This window comes from Channa argus, chromosome 16 (genome assembly GCF_033026475.1).
Source record: "Channa argus isolate prfri chromosome 16, Channa argus male v1.0, whole genome shotgun sequence".
Taxonomy (NCBI): Eukaryota; Metazoa; Chordata; class Actinopteri; order Anabantiformes; family Channidae; genus Channa; species Channa argus.
In genome coordinates, this window is record NC_090212.1 from 4,625,137 (window position 1) to 4,651,471 (window position 26,335).

Genomic DNA, 26,335 nt, shown 5'->3' on the forward strand with positions numbered 1-26,335 from the left:
GTGTCTATCTGGATTGCTGCCCACCGCAGTAGAGACACAAAAAAACTGTTTCATTCTGAGCTGAATGAATCGGTGCCTCAGGCTCTGTACATTCCTTGGAAAAATGTAAGTATCAAATTGTAATGAACGGGATTGAGGGCCGACATGAAATATCTCAACATTTTCATCCAAACTCAAGATGGTATTGTTATCACTTTCCCACATGCTGGCAACTCATAACAAGCGCATCTGAAAACAGACACATCTGCACGGGGGGGGTCATGTCAGTAATTAATGCGGCCTCCATACTAAATGCCACCATCATCCACCGTACCTGCGCCTCAAAAGGTCTTTTGTCAGATTTTGTGGGGCACATGAATAATTCAGAGTATGTGTGGGGGTAGGGGGTGCGCGGCGAGTTGAAGGGGGTGTCGGCCGTGTGGTGGGTTGGTGCTGGGCTTTAAGTGGGACCACACCATCTGTTTCTCCACCTAGGCAGGGCCAGCGGGGACTCCTCTTGGGTGATGCCAAACCGCTTTGCTCCCTCCGCCGGGGCGTACCAACCTCCTGTGCTATAGCAGACACAAGGGATAATGAAGCCCTGTGTCTGGCCGAGGAACACGGACATTACCTCAGAGAGTTGATGGGGCACTATTGACACTTGGGCAGGTGGAGGCAAACAAGGTGTACAGCAGGTAGCTAGCTCATTAGTGGCCAGTCCCTGCCTGATATATGGAGGCATTCAAGCCATTGTTAAAACAGAACATTTTCATGTTGCATAAACACCCACTTCTCTTGCAAAGTGCTGGAGAATTATCAAGTCAGTTTATACTTTCAGCACAGTGTAAACTGTCTGCAGAAAAGCTGTGGATGGAAGGACATTACTTCTAGTTGGCTTTTTGTGGTTGTGCATTCAGTTTAATCCCTCAGCAATAAGTAATGCGCGGAAAATGACCTTGATCTTTGCTGAAATTTAAAATGTTGGCAGTCATCATGTTGAATTGTTTACTCACAAACAAAGACCTGTAACAGTCAGTCTAAAATATTTCCTCTCCTGCATGTGTCTGTCTTAAATAGTGTCAGTGCTCCCTACCTGCAGGGGGCTTGATCAGTGGCGGGGGGATCATGGGGACTATGATGGGAAGGTTGCCATGTTCCTTGGTGCTTGGCGTGGAGGTGGATGGGGTGGCGGTGGGCTCTGTGACTCCATTCCTGGAGGCTGGCAAAGACTGTGAGCTGTTGGCTCGATCAGGAGAACCTTCACTGCTCTCTGTGGAAGCTGGGATTTTTGGCAACAAGTTTTCTAGACAGGAGAGCGAAATACAGCATTACTGAACCACTGATGAGATGCTGTGGCACTGCGAATCCTGCCACGATTTAACAGCCTAGGCGGCCTAAAATTTGACTGAGTGGGTCACTTTTCAGTAGACTAGAGGTACAAGTGATGTATGTTGCATGTCTGCTTTGTAATGTGAGCTCAGACCAATTTACAGTATGTTTAAAATCCTTGAAACGACAGTGTTATGCACGTATTCATAAGATTACATGTTCACTAAACAGGTTCAACTAATAAATTCTAATGAAGGATGAAAACAAACATATGCAAATCTCTGACAAAAAAATGGCATCAATTATTTCTTAGTTTCATTATCTTTCCCACACTGTGTGTTACAGTTCCTTACCTTTGAGGACAGAGATGTGCTGTGGCGTCTCCCCGATCTCTAGGTTATCAGAGTCTCTCAGCTCCACCTTGTCATAGCCGTACCAGCCCAGCAGCTCATTCATGGTGTTCTCTGCAAAACTCTGCAACACAAACAGTCGGCCAGTGAAGTCTACATACAGGCACAACTCAAGGGTAAAAATAAAAATTAATAAACATAAATAGCAGACAACAATATACTTTAATTGTGAATATAACCAGAGTCGTGATAAGCAGTGATGTCCTAAATGAAAATTAGCAAACTAAAGGTGAGTAACCTTTGGAAATTTTTGATATTTTTACAGTGAAGCTCACAAGCTCACATTATAATATTTGAGGTCACTTATTTTAAGAGCAACTCTGTTGCATCCGCTGTGCTTCTCCTGTGACCTTGACTTCAACAGCAACTCCTTCGATTTGCTCACAATACCACATTTGTTTCTACTAATTATGCAGAAATATTGTGATTCCACATAAAATGTAAATATCTGCCCGGAGAAAACCATTGCGTTGGTTTTCCTACCAGGTCTAACTCATAAGCACAGGTGAACCTAATTGGGGCCTGCCGCCAAACAGTGGAGTCTGCATCCAGATCAACTAATGGCACCTATTATACAGAGAAAAACACAAGACAACACAGTAAATACACAGTAACAGCAGAGCTAAGGGTTTGACTCATGACTTTTGATGCTGTTAGCGATATTTTAAAGCATTCCTCTTTCGTAAAGTTTTATGTATTTATTGAGTTATACATTCTTGGATAGGCTAAATTTTTTCATAAATCGATAAAAAGGGACCTCATTAATTTCACCAAAAGCTGAGGAACCCAACCAAACTAAACAAAATATTAAGATTTTCCTATCTTGGCTCTTGTTATATACATAAGGTTATATATAGTATTTTTCTGTTTTGTGGGAACTGAGATTTTTTCCCTTTATGTGATGTGTTTTGATGGATTGGTTTTTATAATATGGTATAGTTAGCATTCTCATTGAGTCTCAACGCCCAACAGAAGCCGACTGAGAGGAAATCCTCATGGCATACACTATTTGTTTTCTCATTTTGTTTGCTCTAATATACGTGTAGGCTAAAGGTTGTTAGTCTTACACCACACTGACTATATAATCTTAAATCTGAGTGAAGAATTTAACCTCAAAACTCAATGCAAATTATCTCACTGACCATTATTGTGTACACATTTCCACTACAGTCTCCCAGACATATTTGCTATCTTTGAACATTGTTTACCAGTACAGCATAAAATACTGTTAAGGGGATAAAACCTGGAGGCAGAATGTGCTTAGCTTAGCTGAGGGAAACAGCTGGAAATATAACCTAGCCCTCCAGCACCTCAAAAAGCTCCCTATTTAACCCCTATTTCCAATCTGTGAGCTAATTGCCTGCAATATTAACTTCATATTTGGCATAAAACAGGAGAGTGCACAAATCACAACAAAGTGGAGATATTAATGCAGTCATCACTGAGCTATAAATAATCACACATTGTAATTCAGGATATAAAATCCAGTAAACCGTATATGCCATGTATTGTTGGGTAGAGCAGCCCTAGCATTCTCCAGCAGCAAACTAATGAAGGGTGTAAAGCAGAAAGTTAGTGCACATATGCAAAATAATAACAATAATAATAAAACTCTGTGCAGGTGAAACATTAAGCATTTCCTCCATTACAGCCTCTCACAACACAGTCAGTAAACACTGTACTCAAAACAAAACCATAACCCTGCTAATGCATACAGCCCATTATCACCATACCGCGCTCAGCTGGAACATTCCCAGAAGCATCTATTCACTGAACCCTAAACTATGGTAAATGTTTAAGCTATCATGTAAAACACAGAGGAAATTGTTCATTCTGGAATGAAACCACTGGGAGACTGGAGATGAATCAGCTCTAATTATTTAGTCTGTGTGATAAAGTATTAGTCACAGGTCACTAAGTGATCAGCTTAGTGAAAAGACTGGTCTTCTGTTCTTTTTTTTTTTCCCTCAGTACAATAAACACTTACAGACTATATTTGGACTAATTTTTCTTTAGGTCTGGGCCATAATTAGTGCACAACAGTGGCTTATAGAATCACATCACAGGTTTGCAAGGACAAACACATTGTGCTGTGCAGCACTAGATGACTCACCTTGCCACTGGTGCAGATCAAACTGACAAGACACAAGTCAGGGCATTATTTTATTGCCAGTGCCAGTCTACCCTGTACACTGTCTCATCAAGGCATCAGCCACCAGTCATCACTACGTCAAGCAGTTAAATGTCAATTACTAACTCCTGCCGATAAAATGTTGGGGGTGGGGGCTCTTAGCTGATCAACATTTAACAGTGAAATACGGTATACAAACATGACTCCAATATTTCTGCCTCCTCTGTGGAGCGAAACCAAAGCAAAAGCCCCTGATGCTATAAAACAACTGAAAACTGAAGTCTTATTTGAGAGCAGCACAATGATTGAATGGTTAGCTCTGCCGCCTCACAGCTAGAAGTTTGGTTGGAATCCCTGGCTGTCGTGTGGACTCCCTGTTCTCCCCATTCTTCTCTGGGTTTCCTTCAGGTACTACTGTTTCCTTCCACACTCCAAATAAATGCATGTTAGGTTTATTGGTGACTCTAAATTGCCTGCAGGTGTGAATGTGAGCGTGAATGGTTGTCTGTCTGTGTATGTCCCTATGTGTCGGTCCTGAGATAGACTGCAGACCTGTCCCGGGTGGACCCTGCCTCTCGCCAAATTGACAGGTGTGATAGCCTCCAGCCCCCACTGATCCTGAACAGGATAATCAGTTTGAGATAATAAATGGATGGATGCCATATTTCAAAGAAAAGAAGTTAGAAAACTATTTTTTCTGTGTGTGGAAAACTAACCAAATCTGATAAGGTGAATATGGTGTGAACAAATGGAGCAAATGAACAAGTTCTAAGCTGAGTTGTGATGTTTTCTGGAGAACTTTCACAATAAATTCCCATGTCTAAAAATCTAAGATTAAAAGGTCTTAAAATCCATTTGTGAACACTGAGGTTAGAGCCTCTCTGTGTCTACAGGCAGACAACAGGTTGGTCCACTGACTCAATTACTTGATATACAATCAATTAACAAAGCATCAGTATAAAGCTGGCTTTGGATATTGCTTACAGTGGTATTATAGTATGGAAGATACAAGTGGGACTGAGCCCACACATACACATTCATATACACATGCTTGTGTAGACTGAGGCAAAAGTATCTCTTTGCATATTTGAGACTGTGTGACACAGTATAGAAGCGAGATTGGCAGATTTTCTACTGCTTCATCAGGACATTCCCTGCATTTCTAAGCATTTTAGAGAGAAATTCCTGATGTGCTGTATTTGTGTCTGACAGTAGTAGCGCTGCTCTATGATTAATTTTGTCTCTGTGTTGCTTTGTTCAAACAGAGCATCGTGTTTGTGCCATTGTGCAGAGGTGAATGTGCCACAGTTTGAAGAAGGACCCCAATGAAGAATGACAGGAGTTATTGATCTGTCGGTCATGAAATACCACTGTGGTGGGGTGGTCACTGGGCAGATGTGGCACAAAGGTGCAGGGCACTGTTCAAGTCAGTGACAGGTGAAGTCAAAGCACCCTGTTGTGGTGATGAAACAAGTACTGTGTCTGCAGGAAGCGGTTCGGTGCACAGCATGCAAATACATACGTGCAAATATCTGGAACTTGCTGAACATAAAAGTCAGACATATGTGTAGCCCAGTGATAAATTTAAATATTTAAAATATATTAAGTGATTTAAATAGATAAATAAATAAAGTTTGTTAGATAAATAATTATTTACAAATGCACAGATGAATAAGTAAAACTGGGTCAAATTGTATATTTTGTTATATTGGTTGTAAAATGTTTCTGATATAAAATGTTGAATTCATGGGTTAAAATGTTCCAAATGTTTTGTTGTATGTGGTATCTATTTGAGGTGATAACGTAGGATTTTATTTTGTTAACGGAAGTGAATGTGAACATGCGCTGAGAACGTGATCAGTAGAGAGAGCGAGAGGATGTTAACGAGCTAACGAGTTAATTGAAAGGAAAAAGTTTGAAGCTGTACGCTAGTAACCTGTGGTAACAGTTTTAGATTGTCACCTCGATAATCTGTAAGTGTATAGTTTTTTCTGATGGACTAAGTATTTCAACGAGACATACGAAGTGTTTGTCAGGAGAGGACCTGCTCATCAATTCGATGAGGAGTAGTAACAGCGTCGACCGAGGGAGGCAGCTAGCTAACCAAGCTAACCCAGCTACACGTGTCGTGTTGAACTGTTGCTGATTTGGAGGACAGAGACACCTTTGGACAGGCTCTACAGCTCTACAGACGTCTGACTCGGAGACAAGGACAGAAGGAGTCGCAGGATTGGTTGGATATATTCCTCACCTGTGAAAAAGGTATCACATTTTATTTTGTTTGTTGCTCTAGTTGGAGTGAAGCGGCCACTGAGTTTTTGGTCACAACGCCCCCGAGCACCGACTCAGGCCTGCAACTATTTTTTGGTTTTATTAATTAATTGAGTTTTTGATAAAAGGACAGTTAAACATCTGTGACTCAGGTTAAACAGCCTTGAAGGGTAAATGTATTTTTTTTTGCTTTGATACTGTGGCATATATTTGAGAATATATTTTATTTGTGAATAAGGAATGCAAACATTTTAAGTTATTATATATATTTATATATCTTTTTATTTTTACTTTTCAATTAAATAGGGATTTAAGTTTAAACTATAACTGTTTGTGATGTTATTGCTTCAATAATTTCAGATAGTTCTAAAAAGGTTTTTTAAAGGGGAGTAAACTAGTGTATTTGAAGTTAGTAATAATCTGCTTTTACAGGTGAAACTCAAGACTATAAAAAATATTAAAGTAATTAAAATTGTGTTTAGAGCTAAGTAAAAGAACTCAGGGCCCCTCATACACCTAAAAGAGAGTAGACGGGCTACATAAATGGAGGCACCGCTGGGATTAGTCTTGGGTATTTAGTAGGAATAAATACAGATTTGAATATTAATCCAAAACCATGGCAGATAACCCTGACCTAGTTTCTGAGCTGAAAAGATGGTGCAAAGGTGAAGGTTTAGATGAGGCTCATGGGCTATTAGTAATTGTCCCAAAAGAGGTGGAAATAGCATGTATTGAAGAGACCCTTGAGACCATCAAGTGCCTGGGTAGAGTGAGAGTAAGGGGAAGAATCTTTAATGAAGAACTTAACAGCCTTATGGTTCTGTGTGAATGTAAAGAAGCCCTAACTGTAGCAAGTATTCCACCTGAGGTGCACGTTCCTGAAGGTGGAGAAGCATGGACATTAGTGACTATAGATAACGCCCCAGCTGTGGAAGAAAACTTTCAGAGCAAATTAAAATTGCTTTTGCAGGCTGAAGGGAAAACAATGAAGGACATTAGAGCTCTACTCCCAGGTGGACAGCCGTCTGCAAGTACAGCTGATTTAGTGCTACAAGCTTTTGGTGATATTTTGGAAAAAGCTAATAAACCTCTGTCTGAAGGTGGATATCGCAGACTGCGCATCTTCTCAGGAACACATCCTGTTCCATCAGGTGAAGAGCAGCTTGATCATTGGCTGGAGCAAGCCTGGCTCATGGTAGAGGAGAGTGAATGTACAGATAGAGAGAAAAAACGCAGGCTGATGGAAAGCTTAAAGGGTCCAGCACTAGAAATAGCTAAGGTCGTACGAGTCAGTAATCCTGATGCTAGCCCTGCAAAGTACTTAGAGGCAATCGAAAGTGCCTTTGGGACAGCAGAATCAGGTGATGATCTGTACTTTGCTTTTCGGCTGATGCAGCAACAGCCTAAAGAGAAGCTGTCAGATTTTCTCAGACGGTTGGAGCTCGCTCTCTCCAAGGTTGTTAAGAGAGGAGGTCTTCCTCACAGTAACATGAATAGAGCTCGATTGGAACAACTACTGAGAGGGGCAGTTGCTGCTGACCTAATGTTGATCCAGCTGCGTTTAAGGGAAAGAAAGACGGATCCACCCACTTTCTTACAACTCTTGAGTGAAATACGTGCTGAAGAGGAATATGAGGCTTCACGAAGGAAAATTAGCACTTCTGTACATCATATAAACACAAGACAGACTGCTGATGTAAAACAAACAGAGATCCAAAGCCTTAAAGCTGAAATCAAAGAGCTCAAGTCTATTGTTGCATCTGTTGTTGTTCCACCAGCAGAAACCCAAAACAACAGTGATAGTAGGCTTCCAGCCCCACCCTCAGCAGGGGAAAACGATCAAGACAGTGAGCTCAGAGCTTTACAAAAACAAGTAAAAAGATTACAGCTTAAGCTCAGTAAGAAGGTCACAACAGCAGATAGTCCAGTCAGCCCAGCTATTGCTTCAACAGTAGAAGTTGCCCCCAAAGTAGTCAATCTTCCCACCAGAACCTCAAGACCATCTGAGGAGCAGTTTTGCTACCGGTGTGGAGAAAATGGACATTTTGCAGCAAGGTGTCACAATCAAGAGAATCAAAGCAAAGTTATTAAAAGACTGATTCAAGCCCTTAAAGTGTCTAAAGGAATTCAGCCATCTACAAACCTGCCAAGCGATGATAGAAACTGCAGTGTCAAGAAGGGCCTGGTGATAACACCAGAACATGCAAGCCTACCTGAAGGACTGATTGGCCCACCCAGCATAGTACAGTTAAAAGTTAATGGGCATCTCTGTGACGCTCTGTTTGACAGTGGCTCTCAGGTTACTATCATCTTTGAGTCATGGTATCAAGAGCACCTGTGTGATGTTCCAGTACATCCTGTGGCTGGATTGGCTCTCTGGGGTTTGAGTGAATCTGAAGACAGCTACCCGTACCGTGGATATGTTGTAGTGGACCTTGAGTATCCAGCCAAAGTCACTGGCAGTTGTAAAACTATAACTGTTCTGGCACTTATCTGCCCTAGTCCACGGACTACAGAACAGACCCCTGTTATTGTTGGAACCAATACCAGTCATGTCAGAAGTTTAGTGAAACAATGCAGAGACAATGGCTTGGACATCACACAGACACTAGGAATACAAGCAGACAGTGTAGGTGAAATTGCTGATACTGATGCAGATGACAATGTTGGGGTTGTGACCTGGCAAGGCCCTGGTCCTTTGACTCTACACCCAGGTGAAGATCAGCAAATTGTCTGTAAAGTTGACTTTAATCAGCCAGTTGGTAAAGAAATCCTTATGGTTGATTCATCCCCCTCAGCCCAACTCCCAGCCAGTATGCTATTGCAGCCCATGGTTGTGCCAGGTCATGCCATTAATGTTAACAACTTCAGAATCCTGGTCCAAAACCAATCCTTAAAAGAGACAACCATACCAGAAGGAACAATTATGGCACATATGTATCTCACTGAGAGTGTCACAGCTGTTCCACTTGAGAAGACACCACCAGTAGGTTTTGATGTCAGCATGATTAATTTTGGAGACTCACCAGTTTCAGAGGAGTGGAAGGAGAGGCTGAAGCAGAAGCTGTCCCAAAGAACAAATGTCTTTTCTCTGACTGAATGGGATGTAGGATTAGCTAAAGGGGTGGAACACACTATTCGACTGTCTGACCCCAGACCCTTCCGACAGCGTTCTCGCCGCCTGACTCCAGCAGACATCGAGGATGTGAGAAAGCACCTCCAAGAGCTCCTATGTGCTGGTATTATTAAAGAGTCTCGCAGCCCCTATGCTTCACCGATAGTCATCGTCAGAAAGAAAAATGGGACCATAAGGATGTGTATTGATTACCGACTACTGAACGGCCGTACAGTGCCTGATCAGTACACTACACCTTGCATTGATGATGTACTGGACTCTTTGTCTGGAAGCAAGTGGTTCTCTGTTCTTGACTTGAGAAGTGGCTATTATCAAATAGCCATGGCTGAGGAAGACAAGGAGAAGACGGCATTCATCTGCCCCCTAGGGTTCTTTCAGTTTGAACGAATGCCACAGGGCATTACTGGAGCCCCTGCTACTTTCCAACGATTAATGGAAAAAACAGTTGGTGACATGAACTTGCTCCAAGTTCTTGTTTACTTTGATGACCTGATTGTCTTTGGAAAGACTTTAGAGGAACATGAGGAGAGACTTCTCAAAGTTCTTGACCGACTTGAGGAGGCTGGAATGAAAATATCTCTCGATAAATGTCAGTTTTGTCAGTCAAAGGTGAAATATCTTGGACATGTTGTGTCTGCAGATGGTGTATCACCCGATCCAGCGAAGATTGAGGCTGTTACTAACTGGCCACAGCCTATTGACCTGAGGACCCTAAAATCATTTTTGGGATTTTGTGGGTATTATCGGAGGTTTATAGCCAACTATGCCTCTATTGTCAAGCCACTGACTGAGTTAACCAAAGGTTATGCCCCAACCCAAAAGAACAGGAAGCATAACAATGACCCTACTAAGAGCTATCTGAGAGTGTCAGAGCCATTTGGTGACAGATGGGATCAGTCTTGTACTGATGCATTTCATCAGATCATCTACTGTCTGACCCATGCGCCTGTCCTAACGTTTGCTGATCCTCATCGACCCTACATCCTTCATGTGGATGCTAGCTTAAAGGGGATTGGAGCTGTTCTCTACCAGGAGTATCCTGAGGGACTAAGACCAGTTGCATTTGCTAGCAGGAAGCTGAGCCAGTCTGAAAAGCGCTATCCAATACATCAGCTTGAATTCCTGTCTCTTAAGTGGGCCGTTGTGGATAAGTTCCATGATTACCTGTATGGGGCTCAGTTCACAGTACGTACTGACAACAACCCTTTGACATACGTACTCACATCAGCCAAACTTAATGCAGTAGGACACAGATGGCTCGCTGCCTTATCAACCTATGATTTTGATGTACGATACCGACCAGGTAAGCACAACATAGATGCTGACCTCCTCTCCAGAAACTTTCCTGATGAAGATGACTGCTTGGAATGGGAGACCATCCCACAGGATGGGGTAAAGACTATCTGTCAAAAAGTCTGCACGCCTAGAGCTATAGACAGTCCAACCAGATATGTGGATCAGTTGGGAGCATCCCCCGATTGTGTTCCTGACATCTACACTTTCCCAATGCACATGAAGTTGAGGTCATTAGAGCAACTCTCAAAGCCAGAACTCTTACATGCACAGAAAGCTGACTCAGTGATTGGGCCTGCTATTCAAGCAGTTGAGCAACAGAAATGGCCTGAGAATACCCTAAATGATCCAGAACTGTCACAGTTGAAACGGGAAGCGGACAAATTGATCCTGAAAGAAGGGATACTTTATCGGATGGGTAAACGGCCATCAGGTGAAGAGTTCACTCAGCTTGTCTTACCAAAAGAATTTCATGGGACTGTGTTAAAGTCCTTGCATGATGATTTAGGACACCTTGGCATTGAAAGGACAACTGACCTGCTGAGGAGTAGATTTTTCTGGCCTAAAATGTCAAGGGATGCTGAGCAGTATGTGAAGAACTGTGGACAGTGCGTTATACGAAAGTCACCTTGTCAAAGAGCAGCCTCTATACATCAAATCACAAGCAATGGACCAATGGACCTTGTATGTATTGACTTTCTTTCGATGGAACCTGATTCCAAAGGAATGAGCAATGTGTTAGTTGTCACAGACCATTTTACTCGTTATGCCCAAGCTTTCCCCACTAAAAATCAGAAGGCTCAGACTGTGGCAAAGATCTTAGTGGACAAGTACTTTGTACATTATGGTCTGCCTGCAAGGATTCATTCAGACCAGGGTAGAGACTTTGAGAGTCACCTGATCAGAGATCTTTTAAAGGTGATGGGAGTGCGTAAGTCACGGACTACTCCATATCACCCACAAGGGGATCCTCAGCCGGAGAGGTTCAACAGAACTTTACTCTCTATGTTAGGAACCTTGACCCAAGAAGAGAAACGCCATTGGAGCCAGCACGTGGCTTATTTGGTCCATGCATACAACAGTACTAAGTGTGATGCTACAGGGTATTCACCCTATTACTTGATGTTTGGCCGAGAAGCTAGGCTTCCTGTAGATGTGTGTTTTGGAACATCTCCAGATGGGAGGGGAGATGGTCATTCAAGATATGTAGCAAGGTTGAAGGAGGATTTGCAGAGAGCATACCAATTAGCTTCTCAAGCAGCAGACAAGACTCACCAAAGAAATAAAAGATCATATGACAAAAGAGTTAGTTTTCAGTCCCTGGAAGTTGGTGATCGAGTCTTACTCAAAAACTTGGGGCTGAAAGGCAAACACAAGCTGCAGAGTCGATGGAGTTCTATTCCTTACATTGTGGTGGGAAAGATGCCCAACCTTCCTGTTTATAAGGTCAAGCTTGAGAATGGAAGAGGAGATATCAAAACAATCCATAGAGACCACATCCTCCCAATAGGGCAATTTGTGCGGTTTCCTGAGACCAAGAAGGATGAGGATTCACCTGTCAGGCCAAAGACCAGAGCAGAAACTCACAGGAAACGAAAGCAAACCTCACCGGACATGCAGATAATTTCGCAAGATGTTCTAGATTCAGACTCGTCCTCTGACTCTGAGTACTGCAGACCTCTCAGACACTATTGTACATACTCAGGAAACAGGGAGCAAAATACTAGGAGCCCTGTTAATCCCTCAGTTCGTCTAGAAGAAGAGGTAATTGTTCAGGCACAATCAGATGAGAGTCACCAAGAGACTGGTTCTGAGGTGGAACCTCTGGATGAAGAGAATGAGCATAGCCAAGATTCTTTAGAAAGTGAAAGTGATCCAGACCAAGGAAATTGTGAGAAAGACGAAGACCCTATGTGTAAACAGTCTACAAATCTGGCAGAAAGCCCTGTAATTTCAGGTGGCCAAAGATCCAGAAGGCTGGACTCACGACCCAAGAGAGCAGTGAAACCGGTTGTTAGGTTGACCTATGATGAGCCAGGAAAGGGCCGAGATCAGCCAATTACCATTATACATAGAGGTGTTGTAATTAAGATTGGAAAGGGTTAGAGAAATGGGTAATGATAGTCTATACTTTCTGTTGTTGAGGTGAAAGTTAAGTCTGTTGGGGACACCAGACATTTAGAGGGGGGAGGGTGTAGCCCAGTGATAAATTTAAATATTTAAAATATATTAAGTGATTTAAATAGATAAATAAATAAAGTTTGTTAGATAAATAATTATTTACAAATGCACAGATGAATAAGTAAAACTGGGTCAAATTGTATATTTTGTTTTATTGGTTGTAAAATGTTTCTGATATAAAATGTTGAATTCATGGGTTAAAATGTTCCAAATGTTTTGTTGTATGTGGTATCTATTTGAGGTGATAACGTAGGATTTTATTTTGTTAACGGAAGTGAATGTGAACATGCGCTGAGAACGTGATCAGTAGAGAGAGCGAGAGGATGTTAACGAGCTAACGAGTTAATTGAAAGGAAAAAGTTTGAAGCTGTACGCTAGTAACCTGTGGTAACAGTTTTAGATTGTCACCTCGATAATCTGTAAGTGTATAGTTTTTTCTGATGGACTAAGTATTTCAACGAGACATACGAAGTGTTTGTCAGGAGAGGACCTGCTCATCAATTCGATGAGGAGTAGTAACAGCGTCGACCGAGGGAGGCAGCTAGCTAACCCAGCTAACCCAGCTACACGTGTCGTGTTGAACTGTTGCTGATTTGGAGGACAGAGACACCTTTGGACAGGCTCTACAGCTCTACAGACGTCTGACTCGGAGACAAGGACAGAAGGAGTCGCAGGATTGGTTGGATATATTCCTCACCTGTGAAAAAGGTATCACATTTTATTTTGTTTGTTGCTCTAGTTGGAGTGAAGCGGCCACTGAGTTTTTGGTCACAACGCCCCCGAGCACCGACTCAGGCCTGCAACTATTTTTTGGTTTTATTAATTAATTGAGTTTTTGATAAAAGGACAGTTAAACATCTGTGACTCAGGTTAAACAGCCTTGAAGGGTAAATGTATTTTTTTTTGCTTTGATACTGTGGCATATATTTGAGAATATATTTTATTTGTGAATAAGGAATGCAAACATTTTAAGTTATTATATATATTTATATATCTTTTTATTTTTACTTTTCAATTAAATAGGGATTTAAGTTTAAACTATAACTGTTTGTGATGTTATTGCTTCAATAATTTCAGATAGTTCTAAAAAGGTTTTTTAAAGGGGAGTAAACTAGTGTATTTGAAGTTAGTAATAATCTGCTTTTACAGGTGAAACTCAAGACTATAAAAAATATTAAAGTAATTAAAATTGTGTTTAGAGCTAAGTAAAAGAACTCAGGGCCCCTCATACACCTAAAAGAGAGTAGACGGGCTACATATGTATCCATCTGTGAAAGGATGTGCAGCAGTTGTTTACAAAAATAAAATCTGTAAACACATGAAACTTATCCTCAGCTTTTTTCCACATGCACTTTTTTCTAAATATTAACGAGGACAGTTCACGTTTGAAGGTGTAACTACACTTCTGCTTTAACAATGGTGAGTGACAGCAGGGCTCACTCTGCCTGAAGGGTCCTGGAAATCAGACCTAGTACCACTTCCTGAGATGAGCTAAAGTTAGATTGTGAAAGCTTTTACACACATTCATGTTGTCATATGAGGAGACAGCCAAATGACAAGTTTTAATGGCATTTCACATCACCTCAGTTTTACCTGAAATATCCAATACATTTTTCCAACTACACTCAGATGACAGTTTGAGTCCTGTCCTCAAAGTGTAGAATTCTCTTGGCACCCCTGGGGTTTCTTTTCAAATATCAGACACACACACACGTAAATTTACATTCATAGAACTTCATAAGCAGCAAATGTTGTTTTTTGAGTATAGTCACAGTATTATGAGCAACAGCATCAATTTGTAACAATACACCAAAACAGGACAATGACAGACTCAAGGTGCACCAACTGGCAAACACAAATGCAGCAATTAGCCCAACTGAAAGGATGAAGCCTTGAGAAGAAAAACTCATCAAGGAGAAAATCCTCCTTTTGAACAAATGAGTTGGAGCATAACCCAGCCTGAATGTACACCTGAGTAAAGCGGATGGAGCTGTAAAACATCCCCATCACAGAGACAAAAACACTGCACCTCTCTGTGTCTCCCTTTCCTTTCTACCATCCTGTCCTCTGTGTCACCCTACTACTTTGAAAAAGTGGGAGTATTATTAAGAGTGGAATTTAATCCCGGTTGGCAGCTCATCAAAGCAGCGGCACCAACTTTGGCTGTAGCTGAGCTGGGGAGGAAGAGGCGTCAGAGGCACAGAGGGAGCTACAGATGTCTATATGTTAGACTGGATGTATAACCTTTTTAATCAGGTAAACACAGGCAAAATCTCTGTTTATCAGCTTTATTCATCATAAAGCTTTATTTATCATAAAGGCTTTTCAGAGCCTCTAACAGAACAGAAGTCAACTGGAACTGCACTTCTGACTCAAGCTGCCAAGTTAAAGGCAACAGTTCAGTTTGTCTATCTGTGCAAAAGATCATACTGTAGAATTGTGCCTCCCTATTTCTAATTTGCATAAAATTGGAAATCATAATCTCCAAAGGATCTGAAATAATTGAACCTCCCTGACTTTTTGTTCACTGAGTCAATCATTCTGCTTGACCCACAGCTTGGTGCATGACCAAATTCTTTTTACAAGTGCATTTCTGTAACATTTGCAGTGAATAATCAGTGTCTCCAGAGGAGTCCTACTTAACACTAGGCGTTAACAGCACTTTTCAACATAAACATAAGTTATGGAACATAATACTATTAAGATTTTGTTATTATTGTTTATTCTTACCTTTATTTATTCAGGTAAGATTGACTGACACTTTCATCACATTCACGCATGCCACAGTCTGTCCTGTTAAGGACCTTGCTTAAGGGGGCCACAGTGGTGTGGATTAGGCAGTGGACAAGAGGTGAATTTTCACTTGTCCCACCCGGATTTTATCCTGCTGGAACTTCTGGTTACAAGCTAACTTCTCTAACAATAATCTGATTAATCGTTCATTCTGCCAAATCTTTTCAATTTTTTTAATCATAAGCTTTCCTATGGTGCCACTATCAAACTAAAATGTAAATTTAATGAGTACACGCATCTCCATAAAGAGGAAAACCCTTTGGATGCTAATGAGACTTGGAGAAACTCTACAGGCTTAAACCCACAACGATAAGGCTCCAAGAAAAGAAAAATAAGCCTCTATGGACTACTTTACCAGTGCAAAGTGACGAAGAATTATGCTGCCTATAGAAACACTCCATGGATGACTGGATGGATACGTTTAATATTGTTTATTGTCTAATATTCTTCTACCTGTTGACGTGCTCGTACTGTATTTGAGGTACCTATCATGTTTTGTGTTGGCATATACTAAGCATCTATTGATTACAACTACATCTTTGCTTCTACCTTTGAGCAAATTAAATAGACAGCACAACATTTACACCATAAATGACTCAACATTCCCGAAATACTCTGCAATTTTGACTTAAAGTTACACAACTTGAACCCACGTTAAAGAAACTGATTCACTGCGCTGATGTCAAATCATGAAAGCTTAATTAGCATTTTAAGGGATGGAGGTAAAATGTAGCTGTGGAGCTATCAGAGCAGATGCTGCAGTAGCCTGCTCCTCATGTTTAACAGCAGGCAGGAGTGTGCCAGCTCTAAAACTGAGCAGCCCTTCATTCAGTGCTCTTTAATCCAACAGGAGAGTAATGAATCCTACATTGATGAAGCTCATTATATTCAGTTGACAGCACATCAGAAAGATGTTGACTCAACTTCACAGTCGCTGTCGACTGCTGAAAGGTGTTTCTAATATTCTGACCCTCCCCATGTTAGTGGATGCAGCTTTGGTCTACTTTACGAACCGGCACCTTTGCATAAAGAGTGTGTGATCTTTTATGAATATTGTGAACAATTAAGGCTTTTAGTGCCATCAGCTTTTAAACTGCACTGCCTCTACTGCTGTTTTTGTTGCTGTATGGGTTCGACCTCTGATATGGTGATATTTCGATGCACTTTCAAGAAGCATAAACCATCGCCAAGAAAATACCCTTTTAATGCCCTTTAGGACTGGTCAAAACACATTCAAAGACAAGACTGAGTCTTTCAGAGAGCCCCGAGTCAGGTTTATATTTAAATTTGCAAGATAATTAGTGGTGTAGTGAACTGTACTCATAGTGTACTCATGATGGCTTCAGTACAGATACAATTTACAAGTTGGTATTTTTCTGCCATATTTTCAGCAGCAGATTATCATAAACAAAAATAACATCCTGTTTCTCCACAGTATTGCTCCTTGTTTTCCTCTGCTAAGACCCAGACATGGCCAGTAGGGCTTGTGGTAATGACGATGGTGGGAACTGGATACCTTGTGGGTAGAAACCAGAGCAGGTCACAGTACACCGTGATAAAATTCCCAAATCCACTCGCCAAGTTTCCCTTTACCTCCTCCTCCACTTTTCCACTCCTCTGCTCCGGCTCTCCTCTGCATCTCCCTCTCCTCTGCTTTCATTTCCCTCTACTTTCCTTGATATTTGATCCAGCGGAGACACTCAGGTTACAGTTTTTACAGCTTACCCAGCCCAGCGCTGTGTACATTCCTTGCTCCCCTCTTTCTTACCCCACTCTCTCCTATCCCCTCCATGCCCACTCCACCTTCTCCTTGATTACTCACTGGGGCTTATTTTACCGTGGCACACATTAAGCAGCCAGATGAAGGAAACACTGTCAGACTGTTTGGTTTTTCTGAGGAGTATGATCCTTCACAAGGGCACATTGTGTGTTTTTTCCTTTAGCTCTTGACTGAAATATTGAAGACGAGAGAAGCTAAAAAAGAGAAAGAAAGAAACTGAGCATCTTTTTTTGTTCAGAGCCTTTGGAATAGATAAACCAGAGAGTTCTCTCTTGAAAAGCATTAAACTTCACTTACAGGATTTACTATGCTGCACTAGGGGAGGCTACTCTCATGCAACCAACAGTGCATAGTGTTAATTAATTCCAGCTCTGCAGGTTGTAATCCTGGGTCCAGATTTACATTTGGCATTGTAACCTTGCCATAACCTCACATCATGTTATTTTACATATATCCATAATTATTATAACACATTTAACCTAATGTAATACTCACAGTATTAAGCTATAGGGCACTTTTATTTCCTGGCTTGGAGAAAAATGCTTGAAATTACAGATGTAACTTATCTGTTGATTAGTGTTTCCCTAAATTATTGTGTTTGTGTGTGTGTTCACGGGCTCAGTGGGAAATGAAATTCAAGGTTGTATCTATCGAACTTGCTAAACCCTTGAAAGTGTTTTGACACCTTAACCACATCTGCTGCTCCGCTCAGTAACTTCCTCTGGTATTGATGGAGATACTGGAGTTGTCATGGGAGAGTGTTGTTTTTCCTATGCACCATCAACACAGCACCACATCTGCTCCAGGCTATTTGCTTCTGTTTGCATTGACATATCAAAAAAGCTCCTGACATTTTAAATTTTATCAGGTGTGCCTTTAAGATTCAAAACTCAGATTTTCCATTTGAATGGCTGCAGTATCTAATGACAAATAGAGCTGCTTCCATCAAATTAGATGTTTAACTGACATGTCGGCTCAAGAAATGTCAATTCACTGAATCTTGACTGATGACTCCTGTCACAAAACCTAACATCTAAGAGACCTGCAAGTAAAGCATCATTTCTGACGGATGACTGAAATCATATAATTACTTGGCCAATGTAATAAATCATTGAAGGAGACATTTTTATTTGATTTTTTTAACACAATGAGCTCAAATAGATTTATTCGGATATTTTATTTCTGTCACATTAATAAAGTGGATACATTAAATCTAAAATCTCTCAAAACACCACTTCATTTTGCCTTACGGACACTTATAAATATTTCTACTGTTTTTAATGCTCCGCTGAGACTGGCTCTAGTACTCCCCTGATAAGAAAATGTCTCTATGGAGAGACCCTGCCTGACATCCCTCAGCCTTCTGCACCCCTCCCTTCTGTCACCAGGACCAGACAGCAAAAGGATGGGTGAAATGTATTCCTTCAAAAGAAATATGCTAATTTTGTCTGGGAATTTTTCTACTTTTAATTAATTAAAATGTTTCACTTTTCTTTGGACCCCCTGTGCATTCTTAGGTAAGCTCTTAGCTCTTCAGCAAGAAGTCAGTATCAGTGTTATGTATCTGTTCCACTGAAACTTAAGGTTATATATAATAACTACAGCATATTATTCTGTAAAAAAAAATTAAGAGGCAACATTATCATGCAATATTATTGCAGTTTACTGCAGTTCCTTGATGCTATGTGAAAATAAATGCTTCTTTGGCAGCTGAGCTTACCATCAAACCATCTAGACTGTCATCAATAAAATGCACATTATTTGTTCTTTAATACACCAACAGCGAAGCATCAGTGACACGTGAACGCGGCTGGTACAGTATTTTGAATCGGTCTAAATACAGAAAAAGCCTTTCTTCGAGGATTGGTTCAAGATTCGCTCCAAGTAAACACCGTTGCTTATCCACTGACAGCCTAAAATCACTCTTTCCACATTTATTCTCGGTGTGATCACCTGTCTATCCATCCATCACAGCAAAAGAACTGGGTGCGCATGTGTCTCGAGCCAAATGTGTACAAACAATGAAGAGATGAAGACAAAGCAGATACACAGCCTGCCTCACACACACACACACACACACATACACATAAATACCAGCAACACTTTCTCCACAATGATTCGCACGGAGCTCGGGGCTCAAATCACAAAGAGCTCCCAGCAAAAAAAAAAAAAAAAAAAAAAAAAAAAAAAGACGAATAGCTGTAGCTGGATGGATGTTGGAATAGAATCGTGCAGGCCGAGCAAAGGAGACAATGTGCTCTTGGCGAGTGCGTAAAGCTCACAAACGCACATCTGGATAACAAGACTCTAGGCAGCTGGGCAACACACACACACACACACACACACACACACACACACACACACACACACACACACACACACCTCGATCAGAGACAAACCCGCACGGTCGCCATAGATCCGCAAAGGCATAGTGGAAAGGCTAGAGTTCCCCCATTGATTTATACTAATTATGCACACTGGCTGCTCTCCGTTGTGCTGTAGTGTAACAGCATTAATAGTAATAGTAGGGGCAGTATTGACGCCTTCACTGACGCACTGGATTTTCCATTAACTCTGAATAAGCCACGAAAGGCAGGGCACACAAACGGCGAAATTACGACCTGAGGCGTCCACAAACGCGCCCTGTATTCCTCACTGATTCAAAACTTACTAGTAGAACAGCAGCGATGAATGGGTGCCGCATCCATTGTGCACGGCGGTACTGTATATTGGCAGGCTGCGCTGCTGAGGCTGGCACCCAGCGTGGTTATGACAATAGAACTTGGGTTTTAAAAAAAATCATAAATCAAAGTTTGACTGTCATGCACTCAGGTGCACTTGGTGTATTGTACATTTTCTCAGAGAACGCCCGGTTTGTGTTTGAACGCACATGCATGCTCCTCACAACCACTCCGCTTCCACGCGTAATCACATGCAGCTGGGCACAGACCCCCTTTTACCTTCATCTCTTCATTTATTTCCCTTTTCACCGGGTGAGCTGGTTTTCGGCTTCTTTTATTTTCCGGAGGTCTGCCCTCTTTTTCCATCTCTGCCATGTTTTCTCTGTGATACTTCTGTCAATATTTGCGGTGAGGAAGGGGAGAGGAGGGGGTGAGAGCAGCAGCGGCAGCTGTTTACAGTCGCCAGACGGCGGGAGTCTTGCAGCTTTTCAGCGGCCCGTGTGACGCTGGTGATGCCGCCGAGGGCTCGGAGTGCCCGGCTAAGTCAGCCATCTTCTGCCCGTATCCTCCACGGTCCGTGCGCCAGTGGTGTGCCGCCTCTGTGAGTCAAAGGAGAGGGTGAGTGAGGGGAAAAAACGAGACAGGGGGAGGGGCATCCGCTGAAACATTATATGACGCGTTGATGATCAGAGGTAGGGTATTTCTTCTCGCTTTCCCATGGAGTATAATCAGAGCAGTCACATCCACTTAGCCCAACGCTGCTCTCTCATGGTGACTGTATGTGAGCAGCAAACAGGTGCCCCCCCCCCCAACGCGCGCGCGAGCACACACACACACACACACTCTTCCTCCTTCATGGGAGTGTTACAACTGCTGCTGGTCATAAGTCTTACTTACAGACTCCATTGCTTTAATCTAGCTGTCAGTCTGTATGTGGAGGCATAGTGGGTGTGCTTCTATTTCACCATGACTTTATTTATTTTACAAAAGACAATAAAAGCTTTAGAGGAAGGTGTATAATGATGGCACGATAATATAAATCAATGCCGTCTTTACTGAGAAAAGTAAAATGTGTGTAATCAGAAGAGGAGAGGAGTCCTAAACAATTAAGATTTACAGAAAAGAAGCAACAGGCCAAAGGAAACTTTTTAGGTGTGTTCAGTTAGTAATGACCGAACCATCATTTTTAAAACAACTTTTCCATCAGTAGTGCTTCTTCTCTCTCAGTTTGGTTCATAAGGCAATAGTGTGCATGGCACAAATAAGCCCTTCAGGTGTCTCAACATTAATTGTGGTTCAGTTCTGTCATCATGGGACACAGGCAACACACAAGATAATGGTTTTTGTAATGGCCTCATTCAAATCCAAGACATTAGACCTTGAGCCTTAAAGGGCAACATAAACTATTTTGGGATTAAATGTAAACTGTAAATGTGCGACTGGTATCCAGTTACCCTCTGCCTTCCCTACACCTTTTTAAATTGACCTGATGCTTTCTGGTTGGTCAATATTACACAGGTTGTAGGCTCGTTTAAACTGCTTCTCCAGATGGCATCATATGGAGGAATGTTCAGTTGGAAGCAGAGAGATAATTTTACATTGAGATAGCAGAAGAATTTTAATGTCTAAAAATTAGCTTTTTTATTTTTGCTGTTGAAATACTAATCAAAATGGTAACATGACTTGTTATTATGAAGATGTGACAACATGTTCATAGATGATTTCCTAAGGCTACTTAGTTCATGCAGAAAAGTCTATTCACTGGCAGAGGAAACAGCCCTTTAAAACTTAATTTTTGCTTTGCACGTGAGTTTACCTGTTTCATCTGTGTGCTACATACAGCACTTTGACTTTCCGTGGAATTACAATGAGTTGGCAGGTGGAAAGCTGCTGTTCATGGCATAGTGACACCCATTTGAGGCGGAAAATCAGCAAAGCACAGGAGCTGTGAAGCGTGATGTGGGGTCAGGATGAGATGACTTGTGTGTTACACTGTTGCTCTTGCTTTGTGAACCAGCAGCGGACAAGATTCTTTCTTTAAGCTGCTCCTCCAGCTACAGCAGTTTGGTTTAGTGTAAATTAACTTCTGAACATACACTTTACAGTAACACAGTTGGCAAAAAACAGTAGCTGTGTGAACAAAAAACTGAAAAAGTAATTTTAATTTTGTTGATTGGTCTTGCATTAAAGGAAACACTAACAATAAATAACTCTGTGGCAATTTGGTGTCAATTTAATTATAAATATTGTTTCAAGAATTATCTCTTAAAACACTAAGTGCTTCCAGATTCGGGTTAATTAACAAATAATGTATCATTAACAAGTTACAATTTCCTGCATCATATAATACATAAATATACAGTAGCGGTGTTAGTTTTGTAAGTCTATTCAGCCAAGAGAACTGCAGCTATGGGTTGCATAAGCTGTCCTTGACAGACTTTCTCTCCAGTCCAGTAATAAGCAGAAGGAGTCAATGAAAGCATTGTTATATCAAATGCTGTAAGGGTACTTTCCTATCATACTGTGGAACTCTTATACTGTCACAAGGATTGTGTTACAATAATTGAAACATTGGGATTATGTTTTTTTTTTTAACCTAGTATTTACATTTTGGTTTTTATAAAAATCATCATGGTCTTCAAATTCATGATGTACAGTATGGCTCTGTTATCTGACACTGCCATGATAGAAAAACATAATTGGTTCTGGCTCAGAAAGTAGAGGCTGTCCACTAATCATGGGGTGGGTGGCTCAATCCCCAATTCCTTCTGTCCTTATGTCAAACTGCCTAAGATGCTGGAACCCAAATTCCTGGTGGGTTAGGCCAGCTGTATGGCAGATCTGGCATTAGTATGTGACTTTGTGTATGTGTGTGAATGGCTAAATGAGAAGCAGTGCAAAAAGCTTTGGGTGTTGATAAGGAAGAAAAGTGCTATATAAGTGCAGACAATTTAACAGTACTAAAAACAGATTAAATTTAAACGTGTATAATCTCACTAAGCAATCTAATTTAATATGAAACATGTAGCTGTCAATATAAACCACAACTATTTCCTGCAAGCAGTGATGACATTTAGTTAACAGCTTTAAAACAAAATAAAATACTGACATTTCATTAGAGGGGTTCTCCCACATAAACTGTTTCTGGGATTGCTGATATTTTTTACTCTTGTATAGTCTGGAAAGCTCATCAGTCTTATTTCCTGACCACATACATTGTGTAAGACCACTGTACTTTTGGCCTAAAAGTTTTGCGTTGTCAACATTCTTTGCTGAAGGTAAATGGGTAATTTGTCAGTTAAACCTATAGCTTAACTAATGGCATATAGGCTAGCTCTATATCTTCTTGTATTGTGTTATGTCAGCTCCATTTGATGGTCAGATTGTTGATAATTTGTAACCTGCCTGTATGCTGGTGTTCATCGCAAAAATTTTGTTTTGTTTTAAAGCAAAGCAAATCAACATATTATTATGGCTGTTACACAGACTGATAAAAAATTTTAGTGGTCTATAAAGATTAAAACATCATTTTTTTTCACTGGCTGAAATGCTACTAAAATTTATTTATCTAGAAAATATTTGCATTTATGATATGTTTAGGATGACAACCGGACTGAAATACGTAGTAAAGATTGTGCAGGATACCTAGCCTACAGGTGTGTGCCAAGTTGGCATTCTGGTTTGTGATCCACACCAGGATGTCGTGAGTGGTGAGTTTCGAGAGACTGGTCGCGCTTGACATTTCTGCAATTTCCCCGTACAGTTGTTTCCAGTGCTGCTACGTGAAAACAGGTGTGAACTAACAATAAAGGTTTCTAATTAATTAAAACAAATGTAATGCTGTGTAACTCTAATATATGCCGAATAAAGGACTGACTCCTAAAATGTTCAAATATCACATGTGCTGTTGTAGAGGACTCGAAATTTAATTACTGTAACTAAGCTAAATAAAATAAGCTTGTTTTGTTTACCTAATTTGGCCAGAAGTATTCATGGCAGAAAGGGCGTATCGGAATTTGGCAATAGCCGTCATGACGTTTTACAACGTAAAGTATTACGCACTTAAAGATGGCGGCGCACACAGTCAGGTCGTGTGTTGTGAAATTGTGACAGCCTCACAACGATATTATGTTAAGTGTGTTAGGATAGCAAATTATATATTAAAGTAAATCGTTTTTAGAAAAAATATAAATGCGGCACTGTTTGAGAACTTTTCTAAACGTTAGCGGTCCCATCTGCTGATGCAACATGGTAGGAAATAACTGAATAGCACCTCAGATACTTGTGTCAAATTAGAAAATAAGGTTACAGCTACAGAGAACATGCTACCACCAGTATTGCCGCGACTGTCCTGTGCTGCTTTGTCCAGACGAGGACAGAGAACGCTGAGTCTTTTCTCCAGCTCAGGACCTTCAAATTGGAATAAAGTAGTCTCCGACGCAGAGAAGATCGTCGGATATCCTACGTCCTTCATGAGTCTCCGCTGTCTGCTCAGTGATGAACTCAGTAACGTCGCCATGCACATCAGGAAGTTGGTCGGTACTCAGCATCCTTTACTCAACACTGCAAGGTAACACTGCTGAATCATATCAGTTTAACTCTCAGGGTTGAACCAGTACTCTTTCTTTCTCATTGAGAAATATTTTACTTGCATTGTGCCACCCCGCAAATCATTTTGCAGCCCTTTTTACAGCGTAATTGTTCATGTTCACAAGACCCCCCCCCCACACACACACTTGACCCCACATGTAGAGGCATTCATAGTATCCACTTTCATCATTGCACTGACATGTGGGTCTTCAGGAATTGCTTGTTATCAATACAACCTTTTGTCAATGCTTTGTCTCTTACTGTAGCTATCACATTGCTGTATTGTTTGTATAGTTATTTTAATAATCAGTGCATCATAGTTCAAGCTTAATTAAGTGTGTACAATGTGTTACTGTTTATATGCTGCACTTCTGCATTGATATGCAATGGTAACAAAGTCAGACTGAAACACAGAAAACATTTGCAGATATGAGATTATCTTAGTTCCTGACGTGTTTATTTCCTAATAGCTACACATGACACTCACAGCTATTGATGTTTTTATCCAGCATAAGTGATATTTTACATTTGGACCCAAGTTTTTGGACATCATCATCCTAGTGACCCTCATTGTCACCAACAGTAAAATAGACTTGAAAACATCAGTTGGAGTGCTTTGGTCCAGCACTTAAAGGACAACTTTACTGACTTGTTTCCAAATTGATGATACCTCTGCCAGCCTTTCCCAGTATTTTTATAATGTTCACATTTTTCTTGAAATCAGTGGCATTGTTTTACAGCAAAAGGGAGACTCTTATTTTGAAAGTAATATTGTAGACTATATTATTTCCACACCACTACGCACACTGCATCATATCCACTATTCATACTATTTTCATGCTGTTACTGGCTACGAGACGTTGCTCATTTAAGCTGAGTGTTGTGTGGAAGGGGAAGCAGGTGTAACTGGAACCAGGCTTTTCAAGACACAAGGCAGAGGGCTGTAAGAAATAATTTTGGAAAAATAAATGCTAACTGTTTCATCATTTTATAAAGTTCCTTTACTCCTTGTGTGAATGGATATGTTTATGATAAACCTCCCATTGCTCTAGTTTGGTTGTAGATGCACATGAATGCTTTCCCCATATTAAAACACCTTTGGAAAATGCCTCCAAATTACATAATCTAGAGGAATGGTTTAGTTCAGATGATGTCATCTTATTTCTCATTCAACAGAGGTTGTAGTGTTGGTCATGTTGCCGCTGAAAACTCTGCATAAAGCAAATTTAAATTGGTGAAGTCTTACTTAATTTAATTGTGCTCACAGACAAGTTAAATAACTGTTGTGAAATGAGTGAAGACATTGAAAAGCATTTGGGGTGAAAAAAGTCACAAATTGCTTCTTCCTTCCATCAATTCTTTATCACAAAAATATTCCAAAAAATAAAAGGCACCACAAAGTGTTCAAACCTGTGTTTCTGCTGAGACAGACTTTAATACCCATACATGCATACATTTTGAAGTAAATGCCATATTTTTGGTTCAGACTAGGGCAGACAATTGTGCCAGAGTCTTGGGTATAAATTTACTTGATGAGATGACTCACTTACCAAGCAGACTTACAATCACTTCTAAAGATATTCATTTTTACTAATAATCTGCCCAAAATAACTCATATAACAAAGTGAAGATATATTTTATTTTTATATTTTACCAAAGTTTTTAGAGCCTTTGCTGTGGCATTCTTAACTGTGTTCATGTCTATTCTGATTTTCTTCAGTTATTCCTCAGATATTTAGAACTCGACTGAAGTTCGTCTGA

General features: G+C 40.8%; 2 protein-coding genes across 7 annotated transcripts in view; one reads left to right on the top strand and one right to left on the bottom strand.

Annotated features, from left to right (window-relative positions):
- Positions 1 to 20,599, bottom strand: part of sobpa (sine oculis binding protein homolog (Drosophila) a) — a 46,352-nt gene extending 25,753 nt beyond the window's left edge. For 4 of the 5 annotated variants that reach the window (XM_067479362.1, XM_067479360.1, XM_067479361.1 and 1 more), the window contains exons 1-3: positions 20,264 to 20,599; positions 1,662 to 1,782; positions 1,073 to 1,282 (exon numbers count right to left, since the gene is read on the bottom strand). In XM_067479362.1, coding sequence (XP_067335463.1) covers positions 1,073 to 1,282; positions 1,662 to 1,782; positions 20,264 to 20,359 — 427 coding nt within the window. In that variant the 5' untranslated portion in view covers positions 20,360 to 20,599. The remainder of the gene's footprint in view (positions 1 to 1,072; positions 1,283 to 1,661; positions 1,783 to 20,263) is intronic. The other variant, XM_067479363.1, reaches the window with a different exon arrangement.
- A 3,429-nt stretch (positions 20,600 to 24,028) lies between these two features.
- pdss2 (prenyl (decaprenyl) diphosphate synthase, subunit 2) overlaps positions 24,029 to 26,335 on the top strand; it is a 30,005-nt gene continuing 27,698 nt past the window's right edge. The window contains exon 1 of one of the 2 annotated variants that reach the window (XM_067479366.1): positions 24,029 to 24,554. In XM_067479366.1, the coding sequence (XP_067335467.1) occupies positions 24,307 to 24,554 (248 nt within the window). In that variant the 5' untranslated portion in view covers positions 24,029 to 24,306. The remainder of the gene's footprint in view (positions 24,555 to 26,335) is intronic. The other variant, XM_067479364.1, reaches the window with a different exon arrangement.